Source organism: Octopus bimaculoides, chromosome 14 (genome assembly GCF_001194135.2).
Source record: "Octopus bimaculoides isolate UCB-OBI-ISO-001 chromosome 14, ASM119413v2, whole genome shotgun sequence".
Lineage (NCBI taxonomy): Eukaryota > Metazoa > Mollusca > Cephalopoda > Octopoda > Octopodidae > Octopus > Octopus bimaculoides.
Window position 1 is genome coordinate 12,750,632 of NC_068994.1, and position 19,838 is coordinate 12,770,469.

General features: G+C 36.9%; 1 protein-coding gene across 1 annotated transcript in view; it reads left to right on the plus strand.

Annotated features, from left to right (window-relative positions):
• Nucleotides 1-17,197, plus strand: part of LOC106868927 (uncharacterized) — a 59,116-nt gene extending 41,919 nt beyond the window's left edge. Inside the window, exons 3-5 of the mRNA XM_052972678.1 lie at nucleotides 3,677-3,845; nucleotides 7,561-7,785; nucleotides 8,782-17,197. Of these exons, the coding sequence (XP_052828638.1) occupies nucleotides 8,922-10,724 (1,803 nt within the window). The 5' untranslated portion in view covers nucleotides 3,677-3,845; nucleotides 7,561-7,785; nucleotides 8,782-8,921 and the 3' untranslated portion in view covers nucleotides 10,725-17,197. The remainder of the gene's footprint in view (nucleotides 1-3,676; nucleotides 3,846-7,560; nucleotides 7,786-8,781) is intronic.
• The last annotated feature ends 2,641 nt before the right edge of the window (nucleotides 17,198-19,838 follow it).

A 19,838-nucleotide genomic window follows, 5' to 3' on the forward strand; every position in this document is an offset into this window, starting at 1 on the left:
ATGACTATCTTTCCTTTTTTTTTTTTTTTGTATCTAGATAAAAAGGCGTAGCTATGTGGTCGAGAAGCTTTCTTCCTAACCATGTACTCTTGGGGTGAGACCCACTGCATGGCACCTTTGATTTGATGTTCAGGCAACATTTATTTGATGGAGCGAGTGAACTGATATGCAGGCATGAGTTGGACGGTTTGACTAAGGTCTGGCAAGCCAGTGGGCTGCCCCAAGCTCCAATCTGATCTGGCAATGATTCTACAGCTGGATGCCCAATGCCAATCACTCCAAGAGTGTAGCGGGTGCTTTTTACGTGCCACCGACACAGGAGCCAGTCAGGGAGCACTGGTATTGACCATGTTCGGATAGTGCTTTTCACATGCCACTGGCACGGGAGCCAGGCATTGGCTTTGACCACATTTAGACGGTGCATTTTACGTGCCACCGGCACTGAAGCCAGTCAGGCTGCACTAGCCATGATGTGCAGCAAGAAATTGCAGAACTGTCTTTCTTGGACTATGAGAGACTATCATGTTTGTGTTATTGTCTCCTTGCCTTGCCATCATGTGATAGTTATAAATGTCACTGTCATACTGGCAGTGTCCTTCATATCCCATCTTCCCATTCAGTGTGGAGTCATTTATATGTCATTCAGTCACTTACATGCCATGGAAACTGAGTGAAGCTCTGGACCTTCTGAGTCCTGGAGGTTATGATGGCTCTAATATTTTGGTTACAGGTCGGGTGGTTGACAATCTGATTCCTAGTTTAACCCTTTAACATTGGATTGGATTGCCTATGTCTGATCTACTGCAGGATGAAGGCCTCAGTATGTTCTCTCTCAATCATGGTCTGATGTGAAGACCATGTATTGAGATTGAGATCGTACTGGTTTGGTGAGCCTACTTTGCTACTCTGGCTCAACATGGCTTGACACAGGGGTACACTCTTTATACTCTTATCCAAGAGTAGTTAAGTCATTTACATCAACATAAGTACTCAACTGGTATTTATTTTATTAACCACAAAATGATGAAAGCAAAGTTGACCTTGGTGGAATTTGAACTCAACTCAAATTGTATGGACAGATGAGATTTTGCTAAGTATTTCACTTGGTGTGCTAACAATTCTGCCAGCTCGCCACAATAAATCTTGCATATCTGACCAAAATATTCAGTTTTATGTTCAAATTGGCCTGATTTGGCCTCTCTACACCTACCCTACAATATCATTCTAAAAATAAAACAATCACATCATTGAAATCTTGAAACTATGAGATAATGCATAATTAATTCGAAGCACGTGAACAGACATAGGCAAGGCTGTATGGTAAAAAGTTTGCTTTTGAACCACATGGTTCTGGGTTCGGTGCCACTGTGTGAGACTTTGGACGAGTGTCATCTAGCCTCTGGCTAACCAAATCTTTGTGAGTGGATTTGGTAGATGGAAACTAAAAGAAACCTGCCGTGTGTGTATGTGTCTTTGTCTGTGTTTGTCTCCCATCATTGCTTGACAACTGGTATTGGTGTGGTTACATCACCTTAACTTAGCAGTTCAGCAAAAGAGACCAAGTTTGCTTCCCAACCACATGGTGGCACCTTGGGTAACTGTCTTCTACTATAGACTCGATCCAACCAAAGTACCAGGCTTAAAAAAAAATTTTTAAAACAAGAAGTACTGGGGTCAATTCATTTGACTAATATTCTTTGAATATCAGTGCCCCAGCATGGCTGCAGTCTAATGACTGGAACAAATAGAAGAAAATAAGCATTACATTGACAGAATAATCTAAACGCTAAAGAATCCCTTGACACAATCACCTGGTGCTTGAGGACCCTTGGACAAGTTCTCTATGTTGCAAGCATTCAGGCCAGATCTTAAGATTCCTTATTCCCATTAGTCCTTAGAAAAACCAAAAGAATTGGGTGATTTGACAGGTGGGCAGTGGTGGCTGCATGGCCACTGCCCTTCTCTCCTTCACTGAGTGATAAAATCAGGAGTTTAGTGTCAATGCAATGCATAAAAACATTAAATCGTTAATAGTTATTATTTTTAAATGAAGAGGCAAAGTATTATCACTGGCATGTACCTCAAAAATCATTGAGTGTATGTATATGTGAGTGGAGGCTTGTATGTTTGTGTGTATAAATGTGCATGTGATTGTGTATGCATGTATATGTATCTGTGTGTGTGTGAAGATTTATGTTTGTGTGCATGTGTACATTTGCATACGTTTGTGGGTACATATATATATATGTGTGTGTGTGTGTATTTTTTTTTGCATTCATTGTTGAAAACTGCAGTTCATATTTCATTTCACATCCTACCTGCCATTTTTTACTGTATTAATTTCTTTGTTACTGCAAAATTGTGTATGAATTCTGCCCAGGTCCATTATATTGATGTGGCAATATCTCCCCTGCTCCAACTAACTTAAACAACCAAACCACTTCACCATATTACATTGCAAGGTAAATACAATAGAGCTGGCAACAGCTATATTCAGCTTTACAATAACAGAGAAACTGAATGAGAAAAATGGGCAAATAAAGTAAATATTGTAGTAATAATAATAATAATAATGTTTTTTTTTCCTGCTTTCTAATATGTTGTGCATTTATGAAATAATAATATAAAGCGGAGAAGTCAAGATTTTAATGAATAAAAATGGGCATCAAAAAGTTATTTAGTTGTTCCTCATTATATAAATATGTCTCTTCTCTTTCCCTAACAAACACATACATATATATTATTGTTGGCACTCCGTCGCTTACGTTGTCGAGGGTTCCAGTTGATCCGATCAACGGAACAGCCTGCTTGTGAAATTAACATGCAAGTGGCTGAGCACTCCACAGACACGTGTACCCTTAACGTAGTTCTCGGAGATATTCAGCGTGACACAGTGTGACAAGGCTGACCCTTTGAATTACAAGCACAACAGAAACAGGAAGTAAGAGTGAGAGAAAGTTGTGGTGGAAGAATACAGCAGGGTTCGACACCATCCCCTGCTGGAGCTTTAGGTGTTTTCGCTCAATAAACACTCACAACGCCCGGTCTGGGAATCGAAACCGTGATCCTATGACCGCGAGTCCGCTGCCCTAACCACTGGCCAATTGCACCTCCATTACATATATATATATATATATATATATGTATTTTATTATCATTATTTAATGTTCACTTTTCCATGCTTGCATGGGCCAGGAACACGAAGCTGCGGCACAAGTGCCAGGAAGGTGACACCGGTAACGATCATGCTCAAACGGTGGTGCCATCATGATTTCACTTTTGCTTGCTCTAACAGGTCTTTGCAAGCAGAGTTTAGTGTCCAATGGAGGAGACATTGGCATAGGGGCCAGTCGTCGAATTTAGTTCAATTTCAATTTCACTTGCCTCAACAGGTCTTTGCAAGTGGAGTTTAGTGTCCAACGGAGGAAAGGTATGCATAAGTGGGCTGGCTACATCCCTGGCAGAGGCCTTGGATTTTGTCATTGATACTAATGCAACCTCTTTTGTGTTTTGGTATTTCGTGAATGAAGATCTTTGATGTCACTGCTATAAATGTAGGTACATCTCGCCTAGATGTTTGTATGGACCATGCATACCACATGTAACCTCTCTCATCCATCTGTATGTAGTGTTTAGTTGTTTTAAAATAGGTAAATGAATTCCTGTTTTTTCATAGGACCAAATTGAATTGGAATATGAAATTAAAGGGAACAAGGCTGCTGTGAATAGTTTACTTTGTCATCTTGCATTGAGTGAGCACTGGCAGTTGAGACTAACTGAAGCTTTACTCAGTTCCAGCATCAACCTACCTGACTTAGCTGAGAAAGTGAAACGGTCCCAAGAAGGTAAGTTTATCTACGAACTTTTCATTTACATGTTTCAGTCTTTTGACTCTGGCCATACTGGGGCACCACCTTGAAGAATTTTTAGTCAAATGTATCAACCCCAATACTTAATTTTTTTAAAACCTGATACTTATTTTATCAGTCTCTTTCACCAAACTGCAAAGTTACAGGAATGTAAACACACTGGTACTGGTTGTCAAACAGTGGGAACACACACATACGACAGGCTTCTTTCAGTTTCCGTCTACCAAATCCAAATCCACTCACAAGGCTTTGATCAGCCTGAGGCTATAGTAGAAGACACTTACCCAAGGTGCCATGCAGTTGGACTTAACCCTGTTTGCCTATTTTTGCCCTTGTGGCTATACAGTTGTACTAATTGTTATTGTTGAGGTTAGCTGAACAACTGTGACTCATATATGTTATTGTTGGAGATGTACCATGACATCTTGGTTGGCAATTATACACAGCAAACTAGCAAGAGTGTTAGAGTACAGGACAAAATATTCTATGACATTTGTTCTGGTTCTCTGCACTGTGAGTTCAAGTTCTGTTAAGGTCATCTTTAGAGTAATGGATAAAATACCTTGTGGAATTTGTTCCAGCTATTTGTGTTTTGAATTTGTAGCTCGTAGACTTACTATGATTTCTGTTGTATACGAAGCATTTTTTAATATTTTTAAATGTATCCAAAATTTGCCCTGCATCTAATGTCCACACATCTCAGATATGTATACCCTTCTGGCCGTTGCCAGTACCGCCTGACTGGCTCCTGTAGGATTTTAGAGCGAGATCGTTGCCAGTGCCCCTGGACTGGCTTGTGCGGGTGGCACATAAAAGACACCATTTCGAGCGTGGCCGTTTTCGTGCGGGTGACACGTAAAAGCACCCACTACACTCTCTGAGTGGTTGGCGTTAGGAAGGGCATCCAGCTGTAGAAACTCTGCCAAATCAGACTGGAGCCTGGTGTTGCCACCCGGTTTCACCAGTCCTCAGTCAAATCGTCCAACCCATGCTAGCATGGAAAGCGGACGTTAAACGATGATGATGATGATGATGATGATGATTAACATGGTTCTCCGGTAGGTTAGCATAACTCAGAATGTAACAAGGCTGGCCTTTTGGAATATGGGTACTACTCATTTTTGCCAGCTGAGTGGAATGGAGCAATGTGAAATAAAGTGTCTTGCTCAAGGATACAATGCAACATGCTGCTGGGAATTGAACTCATGAGCTTACAATTGTGAGCCCAACACCCTGACCACTAAGCCATATTGCTGATGGGAGACCAAGTGCCATAGACTAGGGAACCAGATGAGCCTAAGTCCACCAGGTACAAAAATTGTTACTAATAAAATACTGAAAATGTGCCAAGTTATCAAAGTCTGTTAACACAAACTTATAAAAAATTGCTAATGGTACATTGGTAGTTATATGGAGAAATTACATCATCTTTGTATCTCCTTCCTCTGCATACACATCTCACACCTGATTTAATTACATTATTTAATGACTGCGTTAGTTTTAAGAAACATACTAGGAACATAAAATGATGTGTATGCAGAGGAAGGAGATACAAAGATGATGTAATTTCTCCATATAACTACCAATGTACCATTAGCAATTTTTTATAAGTTTCTTTCAGTTTCCATCTACTAAATCCATTCACAAGGCTTTGGTCAGTTGGGAGCTATAGTAGAAGACTCTTGCCCAAGGTGCCATGCAGTAGTGCTGAACCCAGAATCATGTGGTTGGGAAGCAAACTTCTTACCACACAGCCACATTACATTTTGTTTCTCCCAAATTAATTAATGACAAAAAGAAATAATAAAATAAAATACTGGACATTTCAGTATACGGTAATTAATTTGTATGGGGTTCACTAACAGTCTGGACTTGTTGTTCTATCAACACTGTCTTATCTGTTTTTATTGTAGAGTTCCATATCGGCTTTTGATCACGTAGACATATATAACATGCAGGTGGTTGGCTGAATGACTAGATATTACTCACAGACCTATTGTTCTCAATATGCCATGCTTCCACCTAGCATAGACAATGACCTACATACACAAGTTAATTGCATGCAGTGGTGCAGCTCAATAGCCCACCCAGGGTGCACACTCTCCACTGTTCAGTCACTATCTGTATGCTTTGAGATTCTGGTGGTGACAGCAATGAAAGTGGGCAGGGTGAACTTGCTTGCTCTGAGTGTGACAGCTGTTGTTACTCTGCTCTTAGCATTGTCATAGTAGCAAACGAGAGAATTGATAGAACACCAGGTATGCCCCTTTATATTCTGATTCCAAATCCTGCAAAGTTCAACTTTGCTTTTCCTTTATGCCCCATGACAATTGTCAAACTCATCTTATTAATTATTTAGTAATTATTACAAAGTGGAGGCGCAATGGCCCAGTGGTTAGGGCAGCAGACTTGCGGTTTCGATTCCCAGACCGGGCGTTGTGAGTATTTATTGAGTGAAAACACCTATAAGCTCAACGAGGCTCCGGCAGGGGATGGTGGCGAACCCTGCTGTACTCTTTCACCACAACTTTCTCTCACTCTTACTTCCTGTTTCTGTTGTGCCTGTAATTCAAAGGGTCAGCCTTGTCACACTCTGTGTCACGCTGAATATCCCCGAGAACTACGTTAAGGGTACACGTGTCTGTGGAGTGCTCAGCCACTTGCACGTTAATTTCACGAGCAGGCTGTTCCGTTGATCGGATCAACTGGAACGCTCGACGTCGTAAGTGACAGAGTGCCAACAACAACAATTATTACGAAACTAAGATAGCTGTTGGATATAACGTGACATTAGGTAACACATGCCATAGAGATTATGAATTGATAAATTTTATATAATCAATATAGATTAATTTTATATAAGCTAGTATTTGTAGCCTTGCTTTTAAAGTGGTGTTTAACCATTTTTAGCTATGGAACCCCTTTGATAACTGTTCTATTCTGGTGGATTCCTATAGCTGTTCAATGTTTAAGAACTAGTTTTATAAGTGCTCTTTTCTAAATCCCGATTTTGTTTTTCACATGTGTAACCCACATACCTTGTCTCACTCTATTATTGCCATCTGCTAGCCGCTGACCTGGGTGTTCCACCCACACACAAGAAAACTTTTTTTTCACCCTACCCTAACAAACCAATTTACATCTCTTTCTCGCATTTCCTCCTTCATTCACTATGCCTAGATCTCATCTCCCAGTCCTGTCCTTACACCCCTGCTCCTCTGGTTTGATGAGCCTACTCTGTCATTCTGGCTTGACATGGCTTGGCAGATTAATGCAGTCTTTTTTTCTTTCTATACTCATACTCAAGAGTAAAGTCAATTACATTGCTCACCCCATGCTCAACTGGCACTTAATTTATTGACCCTGAAATGATGAAAGGCTAAGTTAGTCTCAGCATTTCACCCAGCATGTTAACAATTCTGCCAACTTGCTGCATATAAACATCCTAAACTAGACAAAAAATGCTATTGGACTGATTGGTAAAGACAAATTATTTTATCACTGGCTTCTACTCTGTGGGTGAGAGCAGCATATCACTTCTACCCAACATATCCACTTTTGTCCTTCTTTCTTTTAGAACCCAAACTGTTTTTTCCCATGTGGTCTTTTCTTCCCTTTCAGTATTTTTTTAAAAGCCCTTTTGCTACGTAAACAAAAAAATTGATCATAATTTACCTTTCTTTGTTTCTAGATCTGGTGTCTAAGAATTACCATTTTAGTAACGAGTACAGCTGTAGGAAAAATAATAATAACCACAATAAAAATACTTACAAGTCACTGCAAAAAGAGGTGAGCAGAAAGTGGAGTATTCCAGATGAATCTAAATGGGAATCCATTCTACCAAACCTACTTGGGCCCCTGAAACGATTGGACCAAGAATACCCTGAAAGCTGGAGACTGTTGGCTTTACATCTTGGTATGTTTACAGCAAATGATTTTGGTCATTGATCATCAGTTATGGTTTTGTATTTCTAAAATACACATCACCGTCGTCATCATCATCATCATTTAGTGTCCATTTTCCAAGCTGGCATGGGTCAGATAGTTTGACGGGCTGGTAAGCTGGAGAGCTGTGCCAGGCTCTGCTCTGATTTGGCTTGGTTTCTATGGTTGGATGTCTTTCTTAACGCCAACCACTCCAAGAGTGTAGTGGGTGCCTTTTACTATTCACCACTATGATTCCACATGGCTTGACATGTCTTCTCAAGCATGGCTAATCACCAAAGGTCTTGATCACTTATCACCTCTGTGAAATTCAACATCCAAAGATCATGCTTCACCACTTTGTCTCATGTTTTCCTGGATCTAGCACTTCTACAGTTTCCTTCTACAGCATTTGTAAAGTACACAGCAGTTAATTAACTAGTTTGGTGATGGATTTTTTTTAAATTACTGATTATCATTTGATGTAGAGTATTGAGAAACAGACAGACAAAGACTCCTCTTCTCCAACAAATTTTTCTCCATGGAGTTTATTTTTTAAAAATGTTAACATACTTTGATATTAAGATCTGGTTGTAAGATGACTCCCTTGCTGATGCTTTAAGTATAAAACATTTTCTGTTTTATTTTTGCCTATGTATTTTTTATATATGCATACACACACACATACATATAAATATGATGGAGAAATGTCATGGCCTTGTGTGGTATGGCTTGTTAATAATAGACTGTTATATAGTGAAAGTCTTTTTTTAAAGTCTGTGTTGCATTGTGTTGACAGACTTGCATTTATTTTAAATTGAATGGGTAAGATATATTAACAGGTTTTAGAAAGATCTAGCATTTTAAGATGAATTAATGGGTTTTAAAAAGAACTGGTATTTTAATATAAATTGGTGAGTTTTAGAAAAATCTACCATTTTAAGACAAATTAATGGAATTTCTTTTTTCTTTCTTTGTTTTTACGTAGGCTACAGTTTGGAAGAAGTATCACAACTTGAAGACTTAAGATTGAAAACTGATTCAGGTAGCTCTCTGGTTAATCTTATTTACAACTGGCTTACACATACTAAATCTGATATAGATACTTTGTTAATTGCACTTGGGAAAATGCAGGATGCACAAGAGGTACTGAACAACACTCATGTAAGTGAACACATGCCATACTCTGTTCCATTTGTCGAAGGAAATATGGAACCTCTAGTAGGCGATGGGCAGAAATTAAACTCTGCTCCTGGCTTGCTACACAACAGAAAATTCCAGAATATTCAGCATGAGGCTGGTAAAGATAGTGCCCTGGATGCTAAACATACATTAGACAGCAGCAAGACAATAAACGCTGCATCGCTTGATGCAGACAATAATAATGATTTACAAGAGCATAGATTCACGTCAAATGCTGTCTTCCTTGATACTGATGCTAAGAATATATCTCACTATAATGATGCTGTCCCAAATCATAGTTCTTCCAGTGGTGATAGCGATATTAAATATGAACAAAAGCCAGAAGCAGCTTCAGAAGAGCTGTATGGTAAGGATCTGTCCCAAGTGAGCACCGATACATCAGAATATGAATCCAAAATTCTACAGAGGAATGAAGCAACACTTAATATTCCTAATTTTAATCAAGTTCCTGAGAATTGGTCCGTCAGGGATGACCTTCAATCTGATAGGAATCTTGTTTCACCAACTTTGACACCACTGCTTCCATCAAGTTCAGTCATTGGACCAATGGTAACTCCAGATTATTCAACATCTCCTAGTTACTCAAAGGAGTCATTGCCATCATCATCGTCATCATCATCATCTACCAAGCAGGAAACTCCTGAAATGTCTAATTTTTATTCCAACACTAGTTCTTCTGAAACATCGCTTTCAAGTCCATTTTTTGGTAAGGACTCTGTTTCAGGTTCAAAGTCTAGTTCCTCAATTCCTCAGACCAACAGCATGAGTCCTTTTGTTTACTCCAACACACCTAAGCCTAAAGAAGCTCAGGAACTGAATGAAAATGATACCATAAACCAAAACAGTGTCTTATTAGAAAGTAAATTGTCAAGTTCCAATGATGTTCTTGAAGACTCTGATAAAACTATTACACCCGATGCTGAAAATGTTGCTAAAATCATTTCGGAAATTCCATCAGAAAGTGTAAAACCATCTGGAGAGACTACTTCAACACCTGATCACCATACTGAGGATAGTTCTGATGTTAGAGCAGAAATATTGGAGCCAACAGTTCCTGAAAGTGGCTTCCAAAATATAGCATCAGATGCTTCAAGCATCTCTGAGGTAAACGTAATGAAAACTGAAGGGTCAGTTGAATTGAGTAAAGGAGATAGTGTGGCTGCATTTCAGAGTCAAATGTCTGGGGATACTGCCAGGGATCATTCTGAAAAAACGAGCCCAAAAGATGGTTTCCAGGATGAAATATCTCTGGAAACTAAGACTACAGTTCCTGAGGAAACTCAGCATGAGAACGTTTTCTCTGAAACATCACATGATAGAGAAACACCTTCCTCGGTGGCTCAGAAAATCTTGTCTGAAGAGGCCAATGCTTTGGATTCAGGATTTGAAAGCAAACGTGAAGCCGAAGTAACAGACTCTGTGAATACAGTTGATGTATCAGAAACCGACTCTCAAGAAATACTAGATAAAGGCCTCAGCAAATCTGAAGAATCTCTAGTTACAGACAAACATGGAAGTCACATAGAGAAATCTGCTTCTGAAATTGTCGACTCAGCCATTGAAGCAGCTATTCAGATGAAGACAAAGCAAGAGAACAAAGAAAAAGAAGAATCTGTCTCAAAGATAGACTTCAAGCGTCATTTCACTCCCCAAAATATCAGTTACTTTGTTTTGGGAGCTGCCATTTTTAGTACCACATTGATTTTACTGAATAAGTTTTGGAAATAAAGGAAGAAATGGGACCTGAAGAAGGTTAGCTTTTATGAGTTTCTATATCTATGGCAATATTCTGTAGTTTAGTATAATGTAACAGTGAGATATTATTAAACTAATCAAACTTTTCTTTTAATCCTTTCATGGCTTTGGGTTTAGTCAAAATTAAGATAGTTAATCTATTTATAAATCCACATGTGTGTTTTATATATATATATATATATATATATATTTGTTTCAGTCTAAATCTAGTTAGTTTTCTAGATTCAGTTTAAATTATTTACATTGCTGTTTTATTTGCAGACTTTCTTATTAAAAACAAAAGAATACTATATTAGTTTTATTTGAGTAGGCATTAACAACTTTTTGTAAGGTCAGGGTAGAGGTGAAGTAGGTTGATTGACTCAATCTCAGTTTATTACTGATACTTATTTTATTGATTTGAGATCAATAATCTATGAAACTTGCTGTTTAACAATAGTGAACTATACTGCTTCTTCTCTTTTACATGACACCCATTGAAAGCTAAGTGAATTGGCTTCATTGAAAGTTAAGTCAGTTTGTTAGGGAATACAGTAGTGTTGAAAAGACAAAAACTGTTAACCCTTTAACATTTAAACCAGCCATATCCAGCTCAGATGTTCTGTTTTATGTTCAAACTGACCAGATCCTGCTTCTTACACCAACACTACAATGTCATTCTAAAAATAAACAATCATATCATCAAAATCTTGAAGCTACAAGATGATGTATGATTAATTCATAAGAATGTGAATAAATAAGCATTATATTTGACAGAGTAATTTGAATGTGAAAGAGTTAAACTGTTTGCTGACACTCCACCAATCCTGTTAGCTGCTGTACTCACTTCCCATCAAAATTCCTTCAATACACGTGAGCTTGTATATAACATGGCAGCTTCTTGTTTGGCATTGACACAATTTTCAGTATGGCTGACGGTGCAGAGTATTCCATCGTGTGTGGATGAAAAGTGATGACAGGATTGACTCGTTATTGTGGCAACAGTCAGCACTGCTTGTGTAGATCCATGATACTGATGAAGAATGATAGCCTGTGTCTGTATGAATCCGTTTAGGAAATCTAAACAAAGGACAGGTGGGTTGGTAGTGCCATGAAAAAAATACATAGTCTGTTGATGGAGAGCCCTTGTTGAGACCATAATGATTGGGAGGATTCACCAGTCCTTTCCTTAGCATCATAGCTGGGATCATTTGGTCTTACATTGAATAAAGGTTAAAGTCTTTGAAATACCACTTTTTAAGGTTTGCATCTTAAAAACATGTAGCTTCCATTCTGAAAGACAATATGGAGATTGCTGGTTAGATGGTACTAGTTTCAATGGTTTAGAGACTCTTTGTAGAAATTCTTTCACTGGTTGCAGTAACCATTTTGTTCTTGAGTTCCTGATTAAAATAGATATTGGTTTAATAACAACAACAGTAGGTTTGTGAAGAAGCCTTTTCTAATACATCTTGCCATAGATACAATGCCAGTTCATTACAATTAATAATAGAGATTTATCTCATTTGCTTAGCACGACAGAAACTAGAAGCATCCCATGGACAGATAAACTTGGCGCTACTATATGATTGTTATAATACATTGTAATTAAGTTTTGGACAATGTATTGTAAATGACTATTCCTGTACGACCACTAACTTCACAATAGAGTGACTAAAATCTTCAGGATCCTAGTGATCTTATGTGAAAAATTTATAATTTAATTATCTGAGTAATTGCTAGCACACCAAACAAAATGCTTAGTGGTATTTCTTCCAGTTCTTTACATTCTGAGTTCCAGTGTCACCAAGGTTAACTTTACCTTTTATCCTTCTGGGGACAATAAGATATCTTACCAGTTGAACACCAGATTCAATGTAATTGACTTCTCTGTCCCTTAAAAATTGCTGCCCTTGTACCAAAAATTAGAAAGGATTATTATTATTATTATTATTGACAATTCCAAACTGCCTGTCATCTTCCTAGTTTGATAAGATACATACCAGACAAGTTGATATAGAACAAACAGATGAAAGAAGTACTTTGTGGTTTCTATTTACAAATTTTTACATTCTAAGTTCAATTCCAACTGGGATTGACTTCATTTTTCATTCCTTGGGGGATTAATATAAAATAAGTACCAGTAATATATTGAGCTTAGTTCTGCTAATTATATTTTCTTCCCTAAAAAATTCTGTCCCTTACACTGAAAATTAGCAAAGGATTGTGGGTTGCCAAATTGTTAACATTGGGGAAAATGCCTCATGGCATTTAGTTATGGGTTTTTACATTTTGAGCTTAAATCCTCCTAAAGGTGACTTTGTCTTTCATCTCTCTGGGGGTCAATGAAATAGTTATGTTCTGCCTATGTTAGAAATCATTATCAATATTGAATGGCACAAATTGTAGTGCTCATTAAAATTTGTTTCTGTATTTAATTTTCATTAAGATAATTTAAGTATAAATTTATAAAACTGATGGCTGTGAGGTTAAGAAGTTTGCTTCCCAACCATGCAGTTCTGGGTTCAGTTCCACTGTGCCTCATTGGACAAATGTGTCTTTTACAATAGCTTCTGGCTGACCAAAGCCTTGTGAGTGGATTTGGTAGACATGTATGTCTCTGTCTTGACATCATGTGATAATTGTAAGTGATCATCACTGTCATACAAGCAGTGTCTTTCATTTCCAATCTGTGAAATCATGTCTAGCCATGGTAAAATATTCCTCTCTTAGAAACCTGTGAAAGTTGGTGACAGGAAGAAAGTCCAATCATAGAAAATCTGACTCATTGAATTCCATCTGATCCATGCAAGTATAGAAAAGTAGATGTTAAAATGGTGATATACGGTATAGAATGTATGGTGATTGTATTAGTGTAAGGAATTATTATCATTGAGAAACCAACTTTTTATAATTATGATGGTAAAAACTAGAAAATCTTTTGAATCTAATAAAGAAGAAAATTGTAATTTGCTTGAAGCATTGTGATACAGAAGTAGAATAACAAATAATGGAGATGGAAAGCTTCTAACAATGTGAAATGGGGAAAGTTAAGTAACATTTACATGTTTCAGACCCAGAGACCTGTACAGCAATCAACATGGCAAGATCTAAACTTAATTTTTTTTAAGACATTTACTTTTGATGGTGACCAGAAATATGTCGAGGTAATAAATAACAGCATGTAAATATTGGGTTGTAAAGCTCTTCTGGATAGAAATAGTCAAAGGCTGGCCCTTCTATCCAATGTTTATGTGCTATTGTAGCTCTATGTCCTTCAAAATCTACTGTTGCAAAAAAAAGAATTATTTCTCTTGAAAGTTTATGAAATTCTTATAATGTCAACAATATAAAGGTTACTTAACTTGCCCTTTTTGTATTGTTAGAAGCCCCACTGTTTTCACCATTTGTTATTTTACTATTGAATCTAATGTTTTTAGATTGCACAAATTTGTCTTGCTTCTGTAACAATTATCTTCAGCAACTAACAACTATCTCTCACTCTCATTTCGATATCAATTCACTTATCGGACATTTTCTATTTCGGAGAGATTTCCTTCATCCTATTGTTCTAACAGATCGGTAATCTCAAACCCAACTCACTTTTTCTTGATTTACATCTGTAGGATCATATGGTTTTCTAAATATCTGGAGGACATCTTGTAGTTGCAGATCAGCTTTCCACATGCACACACAATAACACTCTAGACCAGGGGGTTCTTAACCATTTTTTTTTTAATCTATGAACCCCTTTGATTACTATTTTATTCTGGTGGACCCCATAGCCATTTGATGTTTAAAAACTAGTTTTATAGATATTTCTTTCAAAATTCCTATTTTGTTTTTCAAGCATTAACTCATGTAGGTTGAACTATGTAAAATATTAGAGAAAGAAACCTCGCTGTTTCTTGCAATACATACATCTAAAGCAAAATATTTTTAGAGGCCCTTCAAATTCTATTGTGGATCCCCAATTTACTATTTTGTTAGTGGACCCCAGTTGAGAAACACTACACTATACATACTACACATACACTATACATGCACACATGTATACACTAAATGTACATACCGAATCATAAATTAACATGAAATTTTGACAGAAGGTTTTATTTACATTAAGTTTGTCACATAGAATCAGGGACAGTCTTGAGTGGGTTGGTATCAAAAGTGTTAAATAATCCTATTTTTGAAGCTGCACTTACATGTACACATGTATTTTATTCACCCATTTTCTCTGCCTACTATTCCTGGAAAGATTGTCAGGGTGGAGTCCTGAAGCACTTCCTCCATAGGGTCCTATCAGAAGCAACTATCATTACACTTTCTAGCTTGATTCCCAAGCCTGACCAACTGATATTATCAAACCATCTCTTTCTTTAGCTACCCTTAGGTGTCTTGCCTGTTAGCTCGGCTTGAAGGATCTCTCTAGCAATTCTAATCAAATGTCCGTAGCACTGAAGCTGTGATCTCTCAATGTGGAGAAGTAGCAGCTCATCCTGGAGAGACTCCCCTCATCTTAATGCTGTGCACTCTCTCAAGTAACATTACTTCAGATTTTAGTTTGACGTAGATACCTGTAGATTCTTATAACATGTTATTACTGGGGGATTTTGTATTTTTTTTTTCTTTGAGTCCTTTGGTTGTTACAAATTGGCCACCACTGACAATGTAGCTAAATATTGTTTAATCTATAATTTGTTTCTGCAGGTTTGCAATGACAGTGAATTGTTTTGTTTTAAATTGACCTAAGTCCAGGGTTATAAAAGGGACAAGTTTAGGTATAATAGTTGATTACTGGAAAATTTGAAGTACTTTTGGGTGGGAATACTCATACTATGGGACATTTTTTTTTTCATAAAAATTGTATTTTATTTGTGTGTATAGTACTTTGATTTGAATATATATTAGTGTATGTTTATATACATATGTACATGTTGATTCAGCTGCATATGCAAGGGAATGTTTATATATAATACTCAATTGAATCAACACCAATTTATCACTACTATTTAATAATTTATTGACCCTTTAAAGTCTGAGATGATAATGATCCTGGCATGATTTGAAATATAACCAAATGTAGAGATTTGCCATTTTATGTTGGAGAATAAAGGTGGGTAGTGGGGCTTAGTCTAGTACAATCGACACCTAATTGTGACTGTAATGAGAATGTTTACCTAAACGCTTCCTTGTTAGAAGAGAAGTGAAAATTACTTTTGTGGGATTGGAACGTGAAATTTTATGGTATTTTAGGGGTGGGAGGTAAAGTGATATTTTTATCTTTTCTGTTTTACTGGTTTCAGTCATTAGATGTGGCCCTGTGTGGCACACCACATTGAAGGGTTTAGTCAAATCAGCCCCAGTATATATTTTTTTAAGCATTGTTAAATTACGGGGACATAAACAAACTAACACTGGTAGTCAAGAGGTAGGGAACAAAGACACAGGTATGTGTATGTATAACAGGCTTCTTTCAGTTTCCATGGTAAAAGACTCTTGCCCAAGCTACTATGCAATGGGACTGAACCGTGAACCATGTCGTTAGGAAGCAAAAGTCTTACCACAACTGTGTATATCTTTGCCATGAACTTTGATGATTTAAAATGCTAACAGGAAAATGAAACTGCATCAAAGATGAACCTCTAAGATATGAAAATGTTTTTTTTCTTTTTTGTTTGTTCTAAAAGACACAAGCAATGGCTGTATGGTTAAGAAGCTCACTTTGCGACCATGTAGTCTTGGGTTTGGTCCCCACTGCACGACACCTTGGTCAAGTGTCTTCTATTTAAGCCCCTTGCCAACCAATTTTGGTGAGAGGGTGTCTGTTGATTATATTGACTCAAGTGCTCGACTGGGACTTATTTCATTAACCCCGTAGTGAGGTAAGACAAAACTGACCTTGGTGGAATTTGATCGCGAAACAGAAGGAGTTGGAAGAAATATCACAAAGCAGTTTTTTTGGATGCTCTCATAATTCTGCCAGCTCAAAGCCTTAATAATAATAATAATAATGATAATTCTTTCTACTAAAACAAAAGGTCTGGAATTTGGGGTGGGTTGGGACAGGAGCTAATAAATTACATCAATCCCCAGTCCTCAACTGGTACCTATTCTATTGATTCTGAAATGATATAAAACAAAGTCAACCTCAGTGGAATTTGAACTCTGAACATTAAGAGTCAGATGAAATACTGCAAAGCATTTTTTTTTCAGATGCTCTAACAATTCTGCCAACTCACTACCTTAATAATAATAATAACAATTATGATGATGGTGATGATTTCCAATAATTTTTTGAACTGTGAGAAAACAGTTTTCTTTTTTTCTGAAATAAAACAGTTTGTTTCTTTCTGATGTTAAAACAATTAAATTAAAAATAAATTTAAAAAAAAAAAAAACACAGAAAACCATGTATATTTGCATAATGATAATAAAACTTTTCTGATGAAAATAATTTTTAAAAATTGCTTTTTAATTACTTTTTATTTTTGCCATTGTAATATTTGATTGCATGAATTATATAATACGCGTTATATATGGTGTATAATATGTAATACATATTACTATATAATATTATATATATGGCACAAGTACTGGAGACATGTTAAAGGCACCTGGTTCACTCTTTGAAGTGGTTGGTATTAAGAAGGACATCCAGACATAGAAACCAAACCAAAACAAACTGGAATCTGGTGCAGCTATCTGGTTTACCAATTTCAGTCAAACTGTCTAATCCACGCCAACATGGAAAATGGACACTAAATGATGATGATATATACACATATATATATCATATAAGCTAATATTTCTTGTGTTACTTATTTTATATATTAATTAATCAAAAAGCAAAATTGTGATGGCACCTGTGCCCAGCGTCGCCTTCCTGGCACATGTAAAAACATTCGAGCGAGATTGTTGCCAGTGCCGCTGGACTGGCTCCTGTGCAGGTGGCACGTAAAATACACCATTTTGAGCGTGGCCGTTGGCAGTACCGCCTGACTGGCCTTCGTGCCGGTGGCACGTAAAAGCACCCACTACACTCTCGGAGTGGTTGGCGTTAGGAAGGGCATCCAGCTGTAGAAACTCTGCCAAATCAGATTGGAGCCTAGTGTCACCTCCTGGACCACCAGTCCTCAGTCAAATCGTCCAACCCATGCTAGCATGGAAAGCGGACGTTAAACGATGATGATGAATAAAAAATTAGAGTGGTAAAATCCTGGTGAAAGAAGCTTGTACTTAGTCTGATTCATAGTTGTAACTTTAATCTAGATCACTGATACACCAAATTAGATTTTCCCACCATACCCTGACATATGTAGTTATAGTCTTCACCCATATATGTATACTGTCTATCCATCTATCATCATGATTTTACTGTTGACTGTTCCATACCTCCATGAGTTACATGGAATTTGTTGAGACAGATTTTTCAATGGCCAGGTGCCTTTCCTGTTGCCAACCCTCACCTGTTTCCCTGCAAGGTAATAATCTTCTAGCTTAGTGAACACCAACAGTCAATGACACTGGCAAGAAACTATTACTCACAAATACGGCCTAGAAAAGAACCATATTAAAAAAAAAACCTTTAAGTACCCAGTCACTTTCCTAAACTGCAGATGTGAGATTTTTAGTTCTTGCCCACATAAAAGAAAGCACATTTTATTGTACCTACAGGCCCCATTATGACTATTACCAATTCGACTCTTTCACAACATCCTGCGAACCCAAAAAAGAGTTTAACCAAAACATACAGATACATATACACCCTAACAAGGGATTATGCATTTAGGTACCTGCCTACTATCCTTGATCTCTCACCAAATAAATCCTATAGATATAATACTCCTAAACACATTTTTCAGAAAACTCTTGTAGATTTACATTTGAGAGCTTTGGAGCCAAGGGACATAACTCTAAATATAATCTTGATCAGATCTATCTTTTTTTCACAGCTGCCACAAGCCAGATGTTGCTCTTCACTTTCAACAGCAAATTAGTCCTAAATCAGGACTGCCGTGTTATGTTAGCAAACAATCTTTACTATAAAGTACTGTTGCTGAACATCTTGCGTTGTGAGATTTAAAAATAGTAATTTTCTAATTAACGAATTAGTCGTTATATTTTTCTCTTCATACCTGCTAGCTCTGATGAACACAGTATTAAATAACCATGCTGTTATCTAACGTCCAGTTAAATAACCAGAGCGAAACCCATTGGATAAGATCAGCCACAGTGGATATAATACAATACACACTATATATATATATATAAAGAAAAAGGAGCTAGTCAGAATTTTGAATAATTATTTGTTAGTGCTTACACCTCATTCGTTTCTGAGAACCATCAGAAAGGATTCCTTTTACAGAAGATATAATCTGAAAGACAATGTTGTTTTGTTAACTATATATCTGTGTATATATGCATGCAAGTATTTGTGGTGAATTTTTGGAGATTTGGTTAGAGGGAGGACAAAGGACTGGAAAGAGAGAAAGGGATCTTCTTTTCTGAGATGGTTAGTATTGTATTTTATAGCTAAGCCTCCAAAGTTCACCACACATGCATACATTCACCCACATATGCATGTATACATACACATAGATAACAAAGGAACATTCTCTTTTGGATTTATATAAAAGGCATAAATTTTCTGTAAAAAATCATTTCTGATGATCCTTGGAAATGAGATAAAAAGCACTAATAAATAATTACCCAAAATTCTGACTACTTCCTTTTTCTTAATATATAAAATCTGTACACCACTTCAAACAATTTACACATACACAATCTCATAGTAATCTTCAAGTTTAGGGGGATAAAAAAAAAATATTCAGGGGAAGTAACTGAACGTCTTACCAGTATTCTCCATACATCTGTTTATAAATAAATCACACACGTGATTTGATTGACGTTAGGGTTAGGGTGTGATTTATTTATAAACAGCTAGAAGAAAACGGATAATACTGGTAAGTCGTTCAGTTATTTCCCTTGAATATTTTTATTTATTTTTTTTATCCCCCTAAACTTGAAGATTACCCAATCTCATATATATATATATTACAAATCTTACTTTTGATATGAGTACCGTAATATTTTTCAATGTATCAT